This window comes from Clytia hemisphaerica, unplaced genomic scaffold (assembly GCF_902728285.1).
Source record: "Clytia hemisphaerica strain Z4C2 unplaced genomic scaffold, Clytia hemisphaerica genome assembly, whole genome shotgun sequence".
NCBI classification, from domain to species: domain Eukaryota; kingdom Metazoa; phylum Cnidaria; class Hydrozoa; order Leptothecata; family Clytiidae; genus Clytia; species Clytia hemisphaerica.
In genome coordinates, this window is record NW_027104530.1 from 1,117,068 (window position 1) to 1,134,962 (window position 17,895).

The 17,895-nt window shown below is 35.6% G+C and overlaps 1 protein-coding gene across 1 annotated transcript in view; it reads left to right on the top strand.

The window, feature by feature from the left end:
• The window catches only part of LOC136822264 (uncharacterized), a 43,361-nt gene extending 41,263 nt beyond the window's left edge, over window positions 1–2,098 (top strand). Inside the window, exons 4-5 of the mRNA XM_067078503.1 lie at window positions 373–430; window positions 1,153–2,098. Of these exons, the coding sequence (XP_066934604.1) occupies window positions 373–430; window positions 1,153–1,610 (516 nt within the window). The 3' untranslated portion in view covers window positions 1,611–2,098. The remainder of the gene's footprint in view (window positions 1–372; window positions 431–1,152) is intronic.
• The last annotated feature ends 15,797 nt before the right edge of the window (window positions 2,099–17,895 follow it).

A 17,895-nucleotide genomic window follows, 5' to 3' on the forward strand; every position in this document is an offset into this window, starting at 1 on the left:
ATGTCCGGGCATTTTCATAAATTTTAGGGAGTTCATTTTTTTGTAAATGATTTAGAAATTCTTATTAGAACTTGCATGAGCGTACGTAATCTTCATACGCTGTGATACTCACGGTACACTATTAATTTTGGTTATTAAATTGTAATTACGAAAGTTTTGGTCCATAGCGTAGACAGGGGTGAAGAACGATCGGAGTTAGAGAGCACATCTTTACGACAAAGCACTTACCTATTCGTGGTCTAAAAATATAATTATTATGTCTTTAAAATCTGCTCTCCTTAGCAAATATTCCTTCATCCCCTGTCTACGCTACAGAATTAGTGACATTAATGCTAACATATTTTCATGGTCTTTTGAAACGATCGTTTTCAGATTCTGGGCATCCCACCCAATAACCATGGCATTGAGCCTCAAATCACCAAGCTTGAAGGTAAGAAAAATAGTTGTTAGAAAAAAATGATATTTTTTGATAAATGATCAGTATGGCTAGCTGGAAAAAGAATGTGTCAACCTCTCCTACCCAGAGCCACTTGTAACACTTTTTTAGTTAAATGCTATTTTCTATTCAGTTTAAAAAGCATGTTAAAGAAAAGGATTGCAGAAATCTGTGCAGATTTCCCTTCAAAAAAGAAGTTGGATTTTTTGTCATCAATCAATTGACTTGTGATTTCAAGAAATCTTTTCCATTGTTTTTGCTTTTGTAAAACTTATAATCTCAATTCTCAAAAGAGTGCTCGACCATAAAAAATTGATTGCTGCAATGACGCAGAGAAATATCGAAAACAAATCAATCATATGAAATACAGGGTGTCCTGAAGAAAAAGTATCGAGTTCGAACATGATTCTGAGTAGAAGGTTGTTGCGTGTGTTTAACAAAATGTAAGAAAATGCATACCAACATAATAATTGTTTTTACAACAGTCATTAGGATTAAAACTTTTCATGACGTTAAGGTTATTGAGAATAGTTTTTTGCAAAAGTTATTTATAAAAAATGTCTCATGACAATTAATATGACACAGAGAGAAACTTTGATAAACATTGCAAATTTAGAACTTTCTTTCTATAGAATTGGTATATGACTTGATACTTTTTTTCGGGACACCCTGTAGCCTAATTTTCCTTAAAACGGACATTTCAATTTCTATTTAAGCTTTCAAGCCAAGTGACGTTGGATTGATTGGAAACATTGGTCGGTTGTCCACAGAATGGTCATTATCTTTTGATTTCATCTGTAGAGAATACCCAGATAACTGGTATTCGCTTTTAGTGGCAACCACTGGAGCAACTCATCACCGTTTTGGAGGTCGTGTGCCAAGAATATATCTTCATTTGAAAAAAATCTGGATTTTTAGCCATCTTGGTTCGTCAACAAATTACGGTATCATAAAGTATGATGTTAACCTAAATCAAATCTACTCATTTGAAATCAATCACCGCTATGTAGCAAACGGGGAATACCGTTACACTTTTATTGTTAACGGAGTTGAGATATCTTCTATCCCAAACACACCAGGCCGTCAAATACACAATGTCAACTTGTTTGGTGGAGCAGGAGGGCCAGACTTAGATGTCGAGCTTTCGAACGTCAAACATACAAACTTTCTTTGAATTTCAAGCCTTTGAACAACAAGCTTGAGCACACTATTTAGGCTCTAAACTTTAATTGTTCTAGACTTAATTGCTATGTTTCTTGTGTGTTGTGGAAACTCTACTGTATTCAAAATATTCTAACATGGTGCTTAAATTTTTTCCAGTCATTGCAGCCAATAAACTTACGTAGCTTCAGCTCAAGGGGATAGGGGTTTAGAGGTCCTTTCAGGAACCATATCAAAAGAGTGAAAAGGTTTGATCTACCTTATCGGCCCTTTTTACACGGGCCCTTATTGGCGTTATTTTTGGACTCGTGGCGTAATATGGGCCGGCGTTAAAAGGGCCAAGTGTTGATGGAGAAAACTGCTCCATCGTAATGAACATTTAATTGCCCGTGCTGTTTATGTTTCTATGTTTTAATTGGTATTCCCTGTGGAGTCTTTTAGTCTTCATGTGTCTCTTGAGTCCTCTTTTGTTTAGTGTCCCTTTTGTTTTAAGTGTCTTTTGTATTCATTTGTAATTCCTCTAGGGAAATTAGGATATGTTTATTAACTGTAAATTTTGTAGATAGCAATTAGTTCAACACTGAGGTCGTGTTCAGACCAAGGTTTAAAGCAATTAGGTCTACATGTTTCTTTTATATTCCTTTTGTATTCAACGGCACGCTCCTCATTAGTTAAACCAAAGTTTAAAAAGGAATCACCCTCTGGTTTAAAAAAAAAGTTTTTACGATATTATCACAGTTTTCTGAATAGACGAAATCAGAATTTGCAAGTGAAAAGCATGCTCCTTTTGTAAATTATGAAAGGAGAACGTGAAATTTATGACTTAGAGACGCTCGGAGCATCTCTAGCAGTAATGGCTTCAACGAACACGAATTAGTGTTTTGCAGAGGGATTCCCTGAAATCTTTTTTGTTTCAAAGTATCTCAAGAGAGAAGATGACATGATTTCAAATTAGGAAAGGAGATTCCTCGAGATCGCCAATCGATGATGACAAAAGAAAAGTGATTATAATTGAATTCCCATATCAACAAAATACTACTTAAACCTTAAACTTAAACTTTCAGGTCTGAACACGACCTGAGAGACCTGAGTGAGTGTCTTGTGTGTGAGAGGTGCGTTTTACTGAAGTTTAATTTACTGTCGTTTTATTTCGGTTCTTTTTGGTTTTGTTACATTTTAAGTTGGTTTAAGTTCAAGAATTGGTGTTTGCATTTTACATTTTCTGTTCTCCATTTTCTGTTTGGTTTCCTTAGGTTAGGTTCATTTTTGTCCATTAAGGCTGAGATATTTCGACCAGTCAAATTATTCAAAACATCTTCGTTCTCTCCACTCACACCAAGATTTAGCAATTTTAACCTAAAAGCGGCGTTAATTCTTTATCATTATTTCTCAATTTAAAGGATTTTAGGTATGATTCGAAGACGAAAATTATCCATTGTTTTTACTCCATATTTAAAACTTCAGTGAAATATTTAATATATATTTAAAAATCAGTGATTTTCGATGGGATTTTCAACAGTTTACTACTGAAAAATGACATTTTAACGTAAATTTTAGTCATTATTTACTAATTTGAAGCATAAGTAGCCATTTTTATAAGTTTTGGCGTTATTTACGGCCCTAATTGGCGTAAGCCCAGAATTAGGCTGTGGCGGAATAAAGACTGGCGTTAAATTAGGGCCGGCGTGAAAAGGGCCGATAAGGTATCTTGAACTAATTATCTTTTTAAGATAAATGACTTTTTTGAAGTGTCTCTAGCGTTGGGTTTCCGAAAAACTGCAAGAAAACAAAAAAAGCGCTAGGTTTAATCTAGACGATGCTATCGTCTGTTTAAAGTAAATGCGAGAAAGAGTTAGGGCGTCAGGGCGGTTTAAGGGAAAAAATTGACGGCAGAGAGTTTGGAACAAACGCACTGTAAACACCTCCGCCACTGCTTACTCCACCCGAATTTATCACGCCTCTCCTAAACTATTCCCTTTTTTAGTGATCTTGTGTAGACGATAGGATCGTCTAGGTTTAATCTAGCATTCATAATATTCTGTTTTACATATCTTGTAAATATTGATTTGTTTCTTACAAATTTGGAATATGAATTTTAATCCAGTCTAAATAAAAATTGACTAGTATATAACTAGCATAATATTTACATAAGGTGTGAACAAAACTTGCTACTCCTTCTAAGCGCCCATCGTCCATCAGGGTGAGAACAATTAAAATCACGTGTCCAAAACAAACTTGTAAAACAATTGAAACAATCTAAATCAGCCATAACTGTTTTTATTTTTTATTTTGACATGTGACATTTTTTGTATTGATATTGTATTCCGCTGTATACGATTTGTTTACAAATTTCGTCAGTACTTTGATGTCCCTTTAAGTTCTGGTGTCATGCTGATGTTGTTGTTATTTAGTTGAAAAAAATCTCAATAGACGATATCGGCTTTCTGAATTCTCCCCGAATGATTACCCATGATGCATTGTTAGGGTTTGGGTTATCGTCCGTGAATTTTTTTGCGCAATGCATCATGGGTAGTCATTCGGGGAGAATTCGGTAAAGCCGATATCGTCTATTCGAAAATGATTATAGCTTTTGCAAAGCATAAAAGAAATATCACTCCATAAGACTAAATCTGCTACACAGTTTTTTCCATAAAAACAAGAACTATATAAGAATATAATGCTTCGATGACAAATATATTAAGAACAAATTATCAAGAACATTTTAAGTCTTTCCAGACCCTAAAACAGCCAATTTCGTAGGAAAATAAAGAAAAAAACTAACGAAAAAGTGAAGATAATAACATGTTGAGAGCATTTTTAGTCTTAAAACTAAAAAAGTTAAGAACATCCGAAGGCTTCAAAAGTTTTGGATATCCTTATAAAAAAAGGTGTATCAAATCAATAAACCGGATTGAATAATCGCCATAAGTTTCAATGTAGCTGAATTTCCAGTTGAATAATTTATTGGTATTTTTTCCTCGTCAGCAGGCTTTCACTCGGAGAAAGCATTGAGTTTAAATCCCAAAGGGCTAGAGTAGAATCTCTAACCTTTCCCAGGCAAGAAAAAGTGACGCCACTTATTTCCTATCCAGAACGAACCTAAAACGCGCCGTAGTCATGACGACAGATTCCTTTCCTTTGTTTTCGAGGACTACAATCATGATGTTCAAAATCCATTGAGAATTTAGCTTACTTGCTCGTTTTTCGAAATTTGAAGTTCGCGGCAAGAGTTCGCTTTTTGATTAATTGATAAATTTACTCGAGTATTTAAATCCGAGAGGGGTTTTTAGACTACTAGGCTATATTTTGAACCCTATTGGATCATTCTCGAACTTTTGGATCCGTAGATCGTAAGCTCCTAAGCGCTAAAACTCAGAGTGAAAACTCTACTCTTCCAACCTAATTTAGAGCGCTTCCAAACTGTTTGTGGTTAAAAGATTTCGTAGGGATTTCCCTTTTTTCTCAAATATTACGACTGTGATTGTACATTTTTTAAATCTGGCGATAGATTTTAGTTTCGCAATCCAGCGTTTGTGTAAAAGCCACGCACGAGCGCTCAGGATGGGAATAAAGTAGGGTCATTTCCCATCCTGGAGTCTTGAGTCTAGCCCTTCGGGCTTGGAAGTCAATGGGAAGGAACTTGTGAATCAAACTGACGCTCCGTTCCCTGAAGGAGCTTATTTTAAAACTCGGCACGACTGAGCAAAAATTGTCTTTTGGTGATGACTAAAAGTATGTAATAATATATTAAAGTTATCATGACATTGTCATCAAAAAATTGAAAAATTTTAAAATGAATAATCGTTAAAAAATTCCAATTTATAGTAAAAACGGAAAATTGTTATTTTGATTTTGAAAACTTCTTTCTTGATCTAATTTTCATCATGATCAAAATTTGTACACTTGCAATTATTGTAGTTTTTTCCTGTCAAGCAAATGCTGAATGTAAGGTGAGGAAGGATAATCCAAACTTGTACACAACGTTGTATCGACGTTCATCTAACGCTACTTGGACGTTGTGAACATGAACAAACGTTGTCCATGATTAGTACAGGGTCGTCCGGAAAAATAATACCACTTCTATAGAAATAAAGTTCTTGTGTGTGTTTCACTAAATTTGCAATGTTTATCTCTGTGTCATATTTATTGTCATGATTTATTGTCATCTTTTATGAATAACTTTTACAAAAAAAATTCTCAATATCTTTAATGTTTTGATTTTATTCACATCTGACGATTGCTAGGCCCGGGGGGGGGGGGGTACTACCCTTGTCGACCGACGGGGGTGCTCCGCTGAGGTTCGAAAAATGGACCCTACGTGGAACTCGAAATTTTCGAAAAAAGTAACCCTGAATGGGACTGAAATTCCAATAATTTCAGATAATTTCTCAAATTTTCTACTTTTTTCCCAAATTTTCCAAAAATAGGCACCCTACGAGGGACTGATTTTTCTATTTTTTTGTTTTTGCGACCCTACCTGGGACTCGTGGAGTTTAAAAAAGGTACCCTGACCAGCGGAGCATCCCCGTAACCATCTTGCCCTAGTACCCCCCCCCCCCCGGGTTGCTAGGAGAGCATGAAACTCGGAGTTATGTACAATTTTTAACTTGTCAAGGAAATATATTATTTAACTTTAACGTCATGAAAATCGAAAGAAAGTTAAATATTTTTAATCATGACTGTTGTAAAAACAATTTTTGTATTGTTATATATTTTCTTACATTTTGTTAAACACACGCAACAACCTTCTACTCAGAATCATTTTTCAACACCGTACTTTTTTTCTGGACACCCTGTATAGTCAACCTCGTTTCCAGGCCCTACCAATTCTTTTTATGAGAAACTATCCAATAAAAAACATCATTATTTCTAGCCGCCGCTTCAGTAGCCTTTTTCCCATTTTGAGAAAGCCAAATACATTAACCAGCACACTCACTCACCCACTCCAGACAATGGGAGTGTTTTCCACTGACTGCTTAAGCTAACAGGATTAATGTAAACTTTTGATAAAACGATGAATAGCCATAAAACTATTTATATAATTTTTGGATAAAAAGAGATGGTTGCACATTATTATTTTCTTTTCAGAAAAATATTCTATTCCCAAAACAACACAGAGGAAAAGCCGTTAAATCTTTTCCATTTTATATGTCGCAATTTTCGGGTAAATAGAGAGAAAATACCCCAAAATTTTCGTACTCGTTTCTCTTGCCTAATTTTTAATAAAGATATTTATTTTTTATAGGACCTCCAAAATAAAAACGTTATAATATATGTCTCCCCAGTCTGCCCAAATTTTAGTCGTGCAATTTCATGCACTTTTGATATGCTTTTTCTTAGATTTTGGGCATTCCTCCAAATAACCATGGCATTGAGCCTCAAATCACCAGACTTGAAGGTAAGAACAAAGAACTACTGCCAAAAAGTAGTAAGAACAAAATTATATTCAAACTTTGTACCACAATTGATTGATTATGGTTGGCTTGAAATATGCTTCAAATTGGAACCTTCATATATAATTTTGAGTGCAACGACTGCCTCTTTTTGAAACCGTTACCAAGGTGATCAAATGCCTCAAGTCTTTAAATGTTACTTCATTCATGAACTCCACTCAGAATCGTTTCCTACAGTATGAAATATTTCGAAATCAAGATAACCGTTGCTCTTGACGTAATCTATGAAAATATCTATAAGAGAGAGGTGCTCTTACTGGAAAATGCTAAGACAAATCACTACCTAAGGAATAAACCCAAAGCCGAAGAAAACTTGCAAACGGTTTTTTTTGCCAAAAAGAGTTTACAGTCGGTAGAGTTTGCCAGTCCAGTTTGCCAGTCTGTTTCTTTGAAACCCTCCCGCCGATTCTTTCTCTGTATACCACCATAACGTCAGACTGCAATATTTTCCCACCTTAACTATGACTGTAACGAACGCTAGCATCTTCTATGTCCTTACATGCGCAACCTTTAAAAGACTTTTTGTTCACTTTATTACCTGCAGCAGTTTTGAATGGGTTCCTCCCAGTGGTTGGCTGAATGAGCTTTTTTGGTTGCACGCATGCGTGAATTGAAAAAAAAAACTTAATTAAATGAACGTGAAAATCCACTTTTTTAATTGTGTGAATGCGTGAATCTGTACTGTTTTTAGTATAAATACGTGAAATTTTCCACCGATTATGAACAAATTTTCCCGATTTTTCCCAAAAAGTTTCCCGATTTTCTAAAAAAATCTGGTTTGCGTTGTAGCCTATCTCTATCCCAACATGCGACTTTTTATCACTTTGCGAGCAAAATTACCATGAAAATGCATTTCTGAAACAACATTTATTTCCTTGAATTGCAGTCTAGAAGCTTTGCATTCTTCTTTATTTGACACGAATATTTCAATTTCCATTTAAGCGTTCAAGCCAAGTGAGGTTGGATTAATAGGGAACATTGGTCGGTTGTCCACAGAATGGTCATTATCTTTCGATTTCATCTGTAGAGAATACCCAAATAGTCGGTTAGCACTTTTAGTGGCAACAACTGGAGCAGCTTATCGCTTTTTTGGAAGTCGTGTGCCAACAATATATCTCCATACGGATAAAGAAATCTCGATTTATAGTTATAATTCGGGACCAAGTGAAAAAATCGTAATTTTTACTGTTAATTTGAATCAAACCTACTCTTTTGAAATCGATCACCGCTATGTAGCAAACGGAGAATACCGTTACACTTTTATTGTTAACGGAGTTGAGATATCTTCCATCCCAAACCCACAAGGCCGTCAAATACACAATGTCAACTTGTTTGGTGGAGCAGGAGGAGAAGACGTCGATGTTGAGCTTTCGAACGTCAAACATACAAACTTTCTCTGAATCTTAAGCCTTTGACAACAAGTTTGAGGTTGGAAGACTGGAAAAGTATAATCTATGAGTCGCTAATTATCCTCTTAATGATTGATAGATTAATGATTTTGTTGACTATCTTATTCTAAAGGACTTGGAATTATCTATAACGTATTCATAATATGTATTAAATATTGATTTGTTACTTACAATTTTGGAATATGAATTTTAATCCAATCTAAATAAAAATTGACTGGTATATAACCAGCATAATATTCACATAAGGTGTGTACAAAATTTGCTACTCCCTCAAAACGCCGTCGTCCATCAGGGCAACGTGTATTTAATTTCGCGATTTTGTTATTTTGAACAATTTAAACAGTATTAAATTTCGCGAAAAATGACCCAAAAACTCGCGAAATTAAGTACCCGCGAAAATTGGTAACACGACAAAATATATACCATAAGGTATGTTGGTTTTGCCACACTTACTAGGATGAACTATAGGTAGTTTCGTTTGTTGTAAAACTGTGGCAGTGCGACCACGACGTCTGTATTCAAGCATGCCCCAAACTTGAAGTGTAAAATAGAGAGTTATAATACCGATATCGAGTCGATTTTATAGTCAGAATAAGTTGTCATTTTGTCGATCATTTCCGGGTATTTTAGCATTTTGCAGAATTTAGAGTTTGAGATTTGACATAAATTCCGACATAAATTCCTCGAAAATTTCTTCTCGCGAAAATTTCTTCCCTTAAGGTAGTGTAGTGATTATACCCAGTTTGGTGCAATAAGACTTGCACCACAATTATGATGACCGTTCATGTCGATAGAAACCATCCAAGGCCAATAGTGGGGTTGAGCGGTTTCACCATTGACAATTCGACTGTTTGATACATTCGAACGTCCAATTGTTGACCTACTTACTAGAGATGAAAAACAAATATCTCGCGACGATTACACATTTTCTTTATACGAACAAACTATATTAGAACATAAAGCTTCGATGTCTAGAAAATCTAGAACAAGAGTTATCAAGGAACATTTTATGCCTTTGCGGACCCTAAAACACCTATTTTCTTAGGGAAATGGATAGAAATACTCAAAAAATTGCGAAAATAAGAACATTTTTAGGCTTAAAACTCAAAAAGTTAAGAACATCTGAAGCCCTTCAAAATTTTGGATGTTCTTATAAGAAAACTTGTAGAACGGAAGATAAAACAATATGGATTTGGGATGGCTGTAACATTATGGTCCAGATCCTTAATATTTTGTACTAAGGGTTTGCTTATCTGATTATTTTCAGCGGGGACAAAAATAAGAGTAGAGTTTTCCACTTGGGATGATATTTTGGCCAATTTTTCCAGTGGGAAGGGGTCCCAGTGGGAAGGAGTCTCAGTGATTCTGTGAGAAGGGGGTGTCTGAATGGATTAAGAAAAGAATTACTCTCTCCTCCCCTTTTTTGTCACAGTGTCACCTCCTCCCAGGGGGGGGGGGCACTCCAGGTAAATGACCTACCGGACGTGCAGCCCTTAAGGGTAGGTTTTTTGGACTTTGGAAAGTGCACTGTAAGGGTTGAATTGTGGGCAAGTGGGAAAAAGTGCACTGTAAGGGTGTAAATTTTGAAAAAAATACCAAATTTTGAGGTAAAATTTGAGAAATTTCGAAAAATTGCACTATAAGGGTCTATTTTCAGCTAAATTTTTCCTGCACTGTAAGGGTCTGATTTTAGAGACCTGATTTTTGGTCGAACGGTTGTTTTCAAAATCGAGTGCCCCCCCCGGGCACCTCTTTTCATGGGACACCTGGATGGAAGAGCATCAAGATTAAACTAAATCATGATAAGCGAGGAAGGAATTTAGGCCAAAAGCTTTGTCATTCAATAATAAGAAGCATCATAAAATAACTTACGTGAAAAATTAACAAGGAGGCAGCAAAGAAGAAAAGTAAACATCTTACTCGCCATCACAGGTTTGCTTTATTATTTGTATCATTCATTCCCACGAAAACAACCACAAACGATTTATGGAAACGCTCTAAATTAGGCTGAAAGGGTAAGTTTTAACGCTAGACTTAATATTTACGAGCTTAGGATCTGAGGATCCAAAAGGTCCAAGGGGGGAGGGGGACCGTACAGCGAAATACCGAAAGGAATTTTGCTCGTGCGGAAATCCCGAAATATATCGTACGCCCCCCCATGTCCAATAGGGTCCAAATAAAATCCAAAGGTCCAATAGTCTAATTTATCAATTAGTAGAGCCCAAAATAAAGCGACTTTCTCGCCCAAACTTAAATTGCTAAAGGTAAAAAGTAAAAACAAGGAATTAACCAAAATTCTCATTCTCCTCAATATATTTTGACCGAGATTGCAGTTTCGTGACGTGAGTAAACTCAAGATCTTTTTTGTGTACCTTTAGAAACAAACCCTTTCCAATCGCATAACCTATCCCGGGTAAAATAGCGGTATGTTCCCGGAAAAAAACGACAAGAATCTTATCTTAGTAGGTACACGGCACGGACGGGGGAATTGGAGAAACGACGGTGAATTTTTGCGGGCGATGTATGAGTATGGCGCGCCAAAAGGCTTTTTAATACTAACTTTTTTTTATAATACCAACTTTTTTTTATAATACCAACTTTTTTTTATAATATCAACTTTTTTTTATAATATCAACTTTTTTTTTATAATACCAACTTTTTTTTTATAATACCAACTTTTTTTTATAATACCAACTTTTTTATTATAATACCAACTTTTTTTTTATAGTACCAACTTTTTTTTTAGTTTTCATAACACCAATTTTTGTCTCGCTTACTATGCGTGTATAATCGATCAAGTGTAGAAAGAGTCTTAGCGTGATTACACCTAGCCTGGAGACCACTTAAGGTTTTTTGATAGACTGGATGATGACATTTCACAATCGCAAAGCGTAATGGGTAATCAGGGCCACTGCGCGCTGATGACGACTTATTATTGGTCCAAAGTTTTGAAAAAATTTAAAGATTTTTGCGTCTAGCCAACCGGAAGTCGTTGAGCGCAACCAGTCCTGATTACCCATGATTCATTTCGAGTGTGAAATGGCCTATTTGTTGCCAACCAAAATCCATCAACCGATCCAGACCCTTTTCAGCAGAAATTCAAAGTTTCCATGGAGACAACAAAAAGTTGCGCTTGAAATCGAAAGTGCCATCTCGTCTACTTTACTCAACTCAGCGTTTACTCAACTTACCCTTTACCCTAGGCTGCCCGCATCCCCTCTGATAAGTTTTGATATAGGGGATGCGAATCAGGCTCACAAAACCGTTCCGAACTTAGCAAAAAATCTGCTAACCAAAAAAAGAGTTGAATGATAGAGAACTTTGATTGACAGTTTGCCGTCTTTTGTTATCTTGAGAGTTTTGTTTGCTAATTCAATTAATTTCGATAAACAAAAAGAAATAGAGGAGAAAGAGAGATTTCTAGCCATATGTTCTTTTTATTTGAATCTTTATTTGATTTCTATTTACGTCATCAAATAACTCAAACAATACACATTGAGTTTTTTGAAAAATACAAGTCGCCAAAATTCTGCAAAATACATAGCTATTCGGTAATTTTCTCGGAAGCGATATCAGAGCCTGATTCGCATCCCCTATATCAAAACTAATTTGGGGATGCATGCAGCCTACCTTTACCCAAGCAGCCAACAGCCAAGTCAAGGACAGGACATCCATGACCATGTGCCTCATGTAGATTTTCCAGTGAAGAACTGTAAAGGCCCGTCTACATGGTGAAAAAAAAAATTGACTAAGCGAGACCAAAAAAATTGATATTATAAAAATGAAAGTTAGTGTTATAAAAAAAAGTTGATATTATAAAAAAAGTTGGTATTATAAAAAAAAGTTGCTATTTAAAAAAAAAATCTGATATTATAAAAATGAAAGTTTGTATTATAATAAAAAGTTGGTATTATAAAAAAAAGTTGATACTATAAAAATGAAAGTTGGTATTATAAAAGTGAAAGTTGGTATTATAAAAAAAATTTAGTATTATAAAAGAAAGTTGATATTATAAAAAAAAGTTAGTATTAAAAAGCCTTTTGGCGCGCCATATATGAGGGCGGAAAGATTTTTCGATGTCCCCCCGCCTGTTCTAGCTTAGAAGGTGAGCAACTATTGTTCACTTCATTTGGAAGGAAAAATGCTTTGGTCTGCAGTCTGGTGAGTTTGTTAATGATGAGTGAGTTGTTTATTTGTTTGTTATTTACTCTTGTTCTGAGTTAATGAATTTCAAGGCAATACTTTTCATTTTATGAAAAAGGGTAAAAGGGTAGCTTCTTTCTTATTTCCTAAAATTCAATTAAAAAGACCCAATAGACCTTTTTTTAAAGAGGCAGCCATGTTGAATAATTATGTAGTCCAGCAGAAAAGCAATGATAAAACCATGCATAATTGTTACAATATGCATGATACAGTAATTATGCATGGCTCTATCATTGTTTTTATGGCTGGACTACATAACTATTCAACAGGACGTCCTCTTTGAAAAAAGGTCTATTTTAAAGCAAATCCAATATCCAGCAAAAACTTTTCATATAATAAATACCCAGCCAGACAATCGAATCGCAATCGACAGACCTTTTTTTAAAGAGGCAGCCATGTTGAATAATTATGTACTCCAGCTTAAAAGCAATGATACAGCCATGCATAATTTTTAAAATATGCATGATAAAGTCCAGGGGATGTCAATCGAAAATTTCGATTGTCGAACCAATCAAATTATAATCGAAATCAATCGAAGTGATTGACCAAATCGATCGAAGCCAATTGAAGTGATTGATCGAAACGATCAAAGTCAATCGAAGATTTACATTTTTTTAAGATTGATTTGGTTCGATTGCCTTCGATTGATTCGGTCAATCACTTCGATTGGTTTTGATTATATTCGATTGGTGCATGCGACAATCAAAGTTTTCGATTGACATCCTCTGGTTAGTACCGTCTGGCCTGGGTACTAATAATGACTTATAAATGCTCAAAAACTATTTTTCAAACTCAGGCGCATACTATTAACCTACCATAAAATCTCTTTAGAAAGTTCTAAAAGATTTTTAAAAGTACTGAAAAAAACACATAATAATCAATCCATCCAGCATCAACCAACCGATCGAACAATCAAAACCAATCGAAGTGATTGATCGAATAAATCGAATCCAATCAAAGACGATCAAAGATTTACATATTTTTCCCATTTTGATTGAATTCGATTGTTCGATCAATCACTTCGATTGAGTTCGATTGATACAAACAATCACTTCGATGTACTTCGATTGAATTTGATCGATTCGACTCCAAATCGAATTCGATTGAGTTCGATTGACATCCCCTGGTAAAGTAATGCATGACTGTATCATTACATTGTTTTTATGCTGGAGTACATAATTATTCAACATGGCTGCCTCTTTAAAAAAAGGTCTATTCGATTACGTTCGATTGATTCTATTGTATTAGATAGATTTTATTCACTTTATTAGTTAGCCTGGAAATCCAAGCGTTGAAACTTTTTTCACAGTCTAGTTTATGATATTTTTGCTGCTTGTTGTTTAACGCTTGTCGCAGGTAACTCGCCTGCAGGGACATTTTTCCCTGCAATGCAGGTTCGGCCTGATTGGTCAGCTTTTGACGTATTACTTAGCAGTACTTTCGCGCACATTTTGATAATTTCGATGCACGCGCATAATTATGGAAAAAGCTGACTCTGCAGAAAAAAGGAAAACAAATGAAAATGAAAACATCAGTGAGGCTGGAACTGCGATTTTTGAGGATTACAATTTTACCAGCTTTTTAGCGATTTTTTCCTCGCTAACCCAAATCTCGCAACCTCTTTACCTTAAAGGATGATCGTAATTAGAGTTTTTCAGCGTTCCGAAAAAAACGCAAAGCAGAAATTTTTTCATCTTCACAGGATCGATTGTCAACAACAAAATACATCTTTTGGTCTTTGGGTTTGTTTCTGGCGTTTTTCCTTCAAAGAATATCTATGACTTTCCTTTTCCCCTTGAGCGCGCAAGAAAAAAATGATTAGCTCGCATTCTCGCGCGGGCGAATAAAGATGAGGCGGCAATCTTGCACTGAGGGTGCTACTTAGTTTCCGCCCTTTTTGCGCCCACGATAGAATGGTCCAAATACGGGGGTATTCCAAATGATACACGATGTCGTTCTGTAAGTGTTTATTTTCTGATAGATACAAATAGTATATTGAATATTATTAACTTATTTATTTAAATATTTTTGAGCCCAAATTTAAATATCTGGTTAAATAAAAAACAAATGACAGCAGTTTTGTTTTTCTTCAAACCCCCGGGAAAAGTTTTTTTGCCAACTAAGCTATTTTACAAATTTCGGAAAAGAACTCCCAATAGGAATACCGATTCATAACCGGATTGGTTCATTTCGGAACGGCTTCAAGAAAGTCATAATGGCAGACAATTTTAAAAGTTTCTCTGAGTAAATGTGTGTAATTTATCGATGTTGATGGCTTGTTGATTCTTTAAAGAAAAAAGATAACAGGTATAGCTTTTTCTAATCCTGGAATATCGAGGTTCCAGCTACACTGAACATAGATTCATTTCGAAACACAATGGCTGTTGGCTGGAAGTTTAAATACATGTGGCTGATGTTTTGATGTGGTTTTTAGTAGTTTTGAAAGTCTTTAGAGCTTGTGAAAGAGTTTTTATGGTAAGTTGATTATTTGTGTTTGCCTGGGTTTCCAAAGTTCAGCAAGTCTGTCAACAAGGGTTCACACACAGACTGTTTATAACATTCTGTGTCAGACTAATCTACCTGCACCAAGCTCTATAATTTTAGAACTTTGTGAGGTGAGGTATGTTTTGTTTTTTCTAAGATTATGAGCTTGTTTGGATTCCCAGGCTATTTATTAGTATGGTACTTAAGCCAGTCAGGAACAATGTCTTACCTAGGACATCATGTCTTACTTTGGACATAATGTACTAACTAACTCTATTTTTGCCTATAACTCAAAATCAAGAAAAATGCGCACTTTCTTACCATCGCCAATCGAAAGAGCACCAAAAATAAAGGTTCTAGGTGATTTTCAAATATTTTGGTCAAAGGAATCAAGAAATATCTTATCCTAGCCCTAAAGCCTAGTCTACATGTTACAAAAACCCAAAATTTTATGATGTAGACAGTCCTTTATTTGTAAAATCGGGAATTTTCATAATGGTAGACCAAGTGGCGATGGTAAAGGTTCCGTTCCATTGAGTTTCAAGCCCGAAGGGCTAGAGGTCAATCTCCTTGGTAGGATTTGAAGCCAACAAATCCTACCAAAGTTGCGCGGCCTTGAGCGACCCGCCTGGTTTTTACACAAATGACAGATTAAAACTAAAATTTACCGCTTCATTTTGAAAAATATATCACTCGAAAACAAAGGAATTGCTAGATTCAATCCGTCATCAAAAATACGGCGCATATTTTAAGGCTTCAATTTTTCTTGCCTGAGAAAGGTTAGATATTGACCTCTAGCCCTTCGGGCTTGAAACTCAATGTTCCGTTCCTGTTTAGCCTGGATATCCAGCCCGTAAACTTTATTTTGATTTTGATATTTCTTATGTTTACGGTCTGGTTTACCTAGATCGTCTGCATTCTCATCTGAGGATGATTATGCGGATATTTTGATTGGTTGGTCCAAGCGAATCAGAGATCTGAATGGTGGTGCGACATAGTGTCCTTCAGGGTCTCTTCCCCCCCATGCCTAGAATGAAAATTTTCCATTCCCCCCCCCCTCATTTTTCCCCACCCTGCCTCCAAAAATTTCTCTGTCCCCTCAAGCAAAAAATTAATAAGCTGTAATTTGATGAACTTAACGCTTATTGTTTTCCCTAAGGTAGTTCTAATTCAAGAAGAAATGGAAAGGATGGTGTTTTTAAACCATAATATTAATAAAACTAAGCATTATGCTATATCATCTCATAAAACCAGATGTTTTTCAATTTTTTTTTCAATCCAAATAAAAATAACAATAATGGTAGGGAAGAAGTGGAAAGATCAAAACATGGGATGTGTTCTGGTTGTTTTCTTTTCAATAACTTGCTTAGATATTCTTGTTTTAATCTTCTTAATGACTTGGTTGCATCGTGTAAAGAACTAAAAAGGTATATCTTTATTTTGCTTCAATTCTTCTTTTCTGTTTGCCAATTTTGTATTGCTGTTTTGGGTTGGATTTTGAAAAAAAAAAATGTTATGGTCAAGGCTGCCATTCTAAATTGATTTATCACTGCTGGGGTATCATCTTGAAATTATGCATGTCATTATGTGCATATATTTATTTGCAGCCATGGGATTCATGCAGGAAAATCTGTCAACAGGGGTTCACCTGATTTCTAGGTGCACCAAGCTCTATAATTTTAGAACTTTGTCTGGCTGAGGTAAAACTTATTTAACTAAAATTTTGAGCTTGGATATCCAGGCTAGTTCCTGTTCTGCTGTTTTACAAATTGTACATATTGTATATTCAAAGACACATAGAGAAAAAACCCTTCTGCAGATTTTGAAGAAATTTTCAACATATACCAAGTAAAGGTTGCTCTTTCGATTGGTTATGTTTTTAACATGCGCATTTTCCTCTAAAATGTCTAAAATGGGGGTTCAATGGCCTAATTAGGACATAAAAAAATGTCCTTCTTAGGCCTTTGTCCTAGTTAGGCCATTGTCCTAACTAAGAAATTGTTCCTGACTGTAAGCGCTTAGCCGCCCACGCTAAGAAGCTCTAACAGAGTGATCTAATTTAATTTAATCACAATCAATTCAAACTCATCGAACATAATCGTAATTGAACTACGTAAACTAAATCGAAGATTAATCCAATGTAATTGACAATCAATCGAACATAGTCAACAATCAATTGAACCAATCTAACCTTACTCGAACGCAATCGAACACAATCAAATATTACCCAGGAATTGGCCATTCGATTGAGATTTGATTACGTTTGACAATCGAATCGCAATTATTCGATCGCATTCGATTACGTTTGATTGGTTCGATTGCGATTTTTGTTCGAAGTTGTTCGATTGACACCGTCTGGAAATACTGTGCGCCGTGAAGTTGGGTAACTTGCATCAGCGGAGGGAAATTACATCAGCGGAGGGAAACTAGCATAGCCATCAAATGACTGACCAATCAAAGCAGCAAAATTTCAAAACAGATGAACTACGCAGCTCCGCTCGCCTCAAATGTATGACCTATGGCTACTGGTCAATACTATAAAAAAATACAAAAATGACCAGACGATCTCAATCGAACGGAATCAACGATCGAACCAGTCGAACCAAATCGAACGCAATCGACCGATTGAAATTCGATTGTCGAACGCAATCAAATCTCAATCGAATATTATCGCAATTTTCAGATTCGATTGGTGTTCGGTTGCGTTCGATTGATGTTCGATTGCGTTTGATTGCGTTCTATCGTCGAT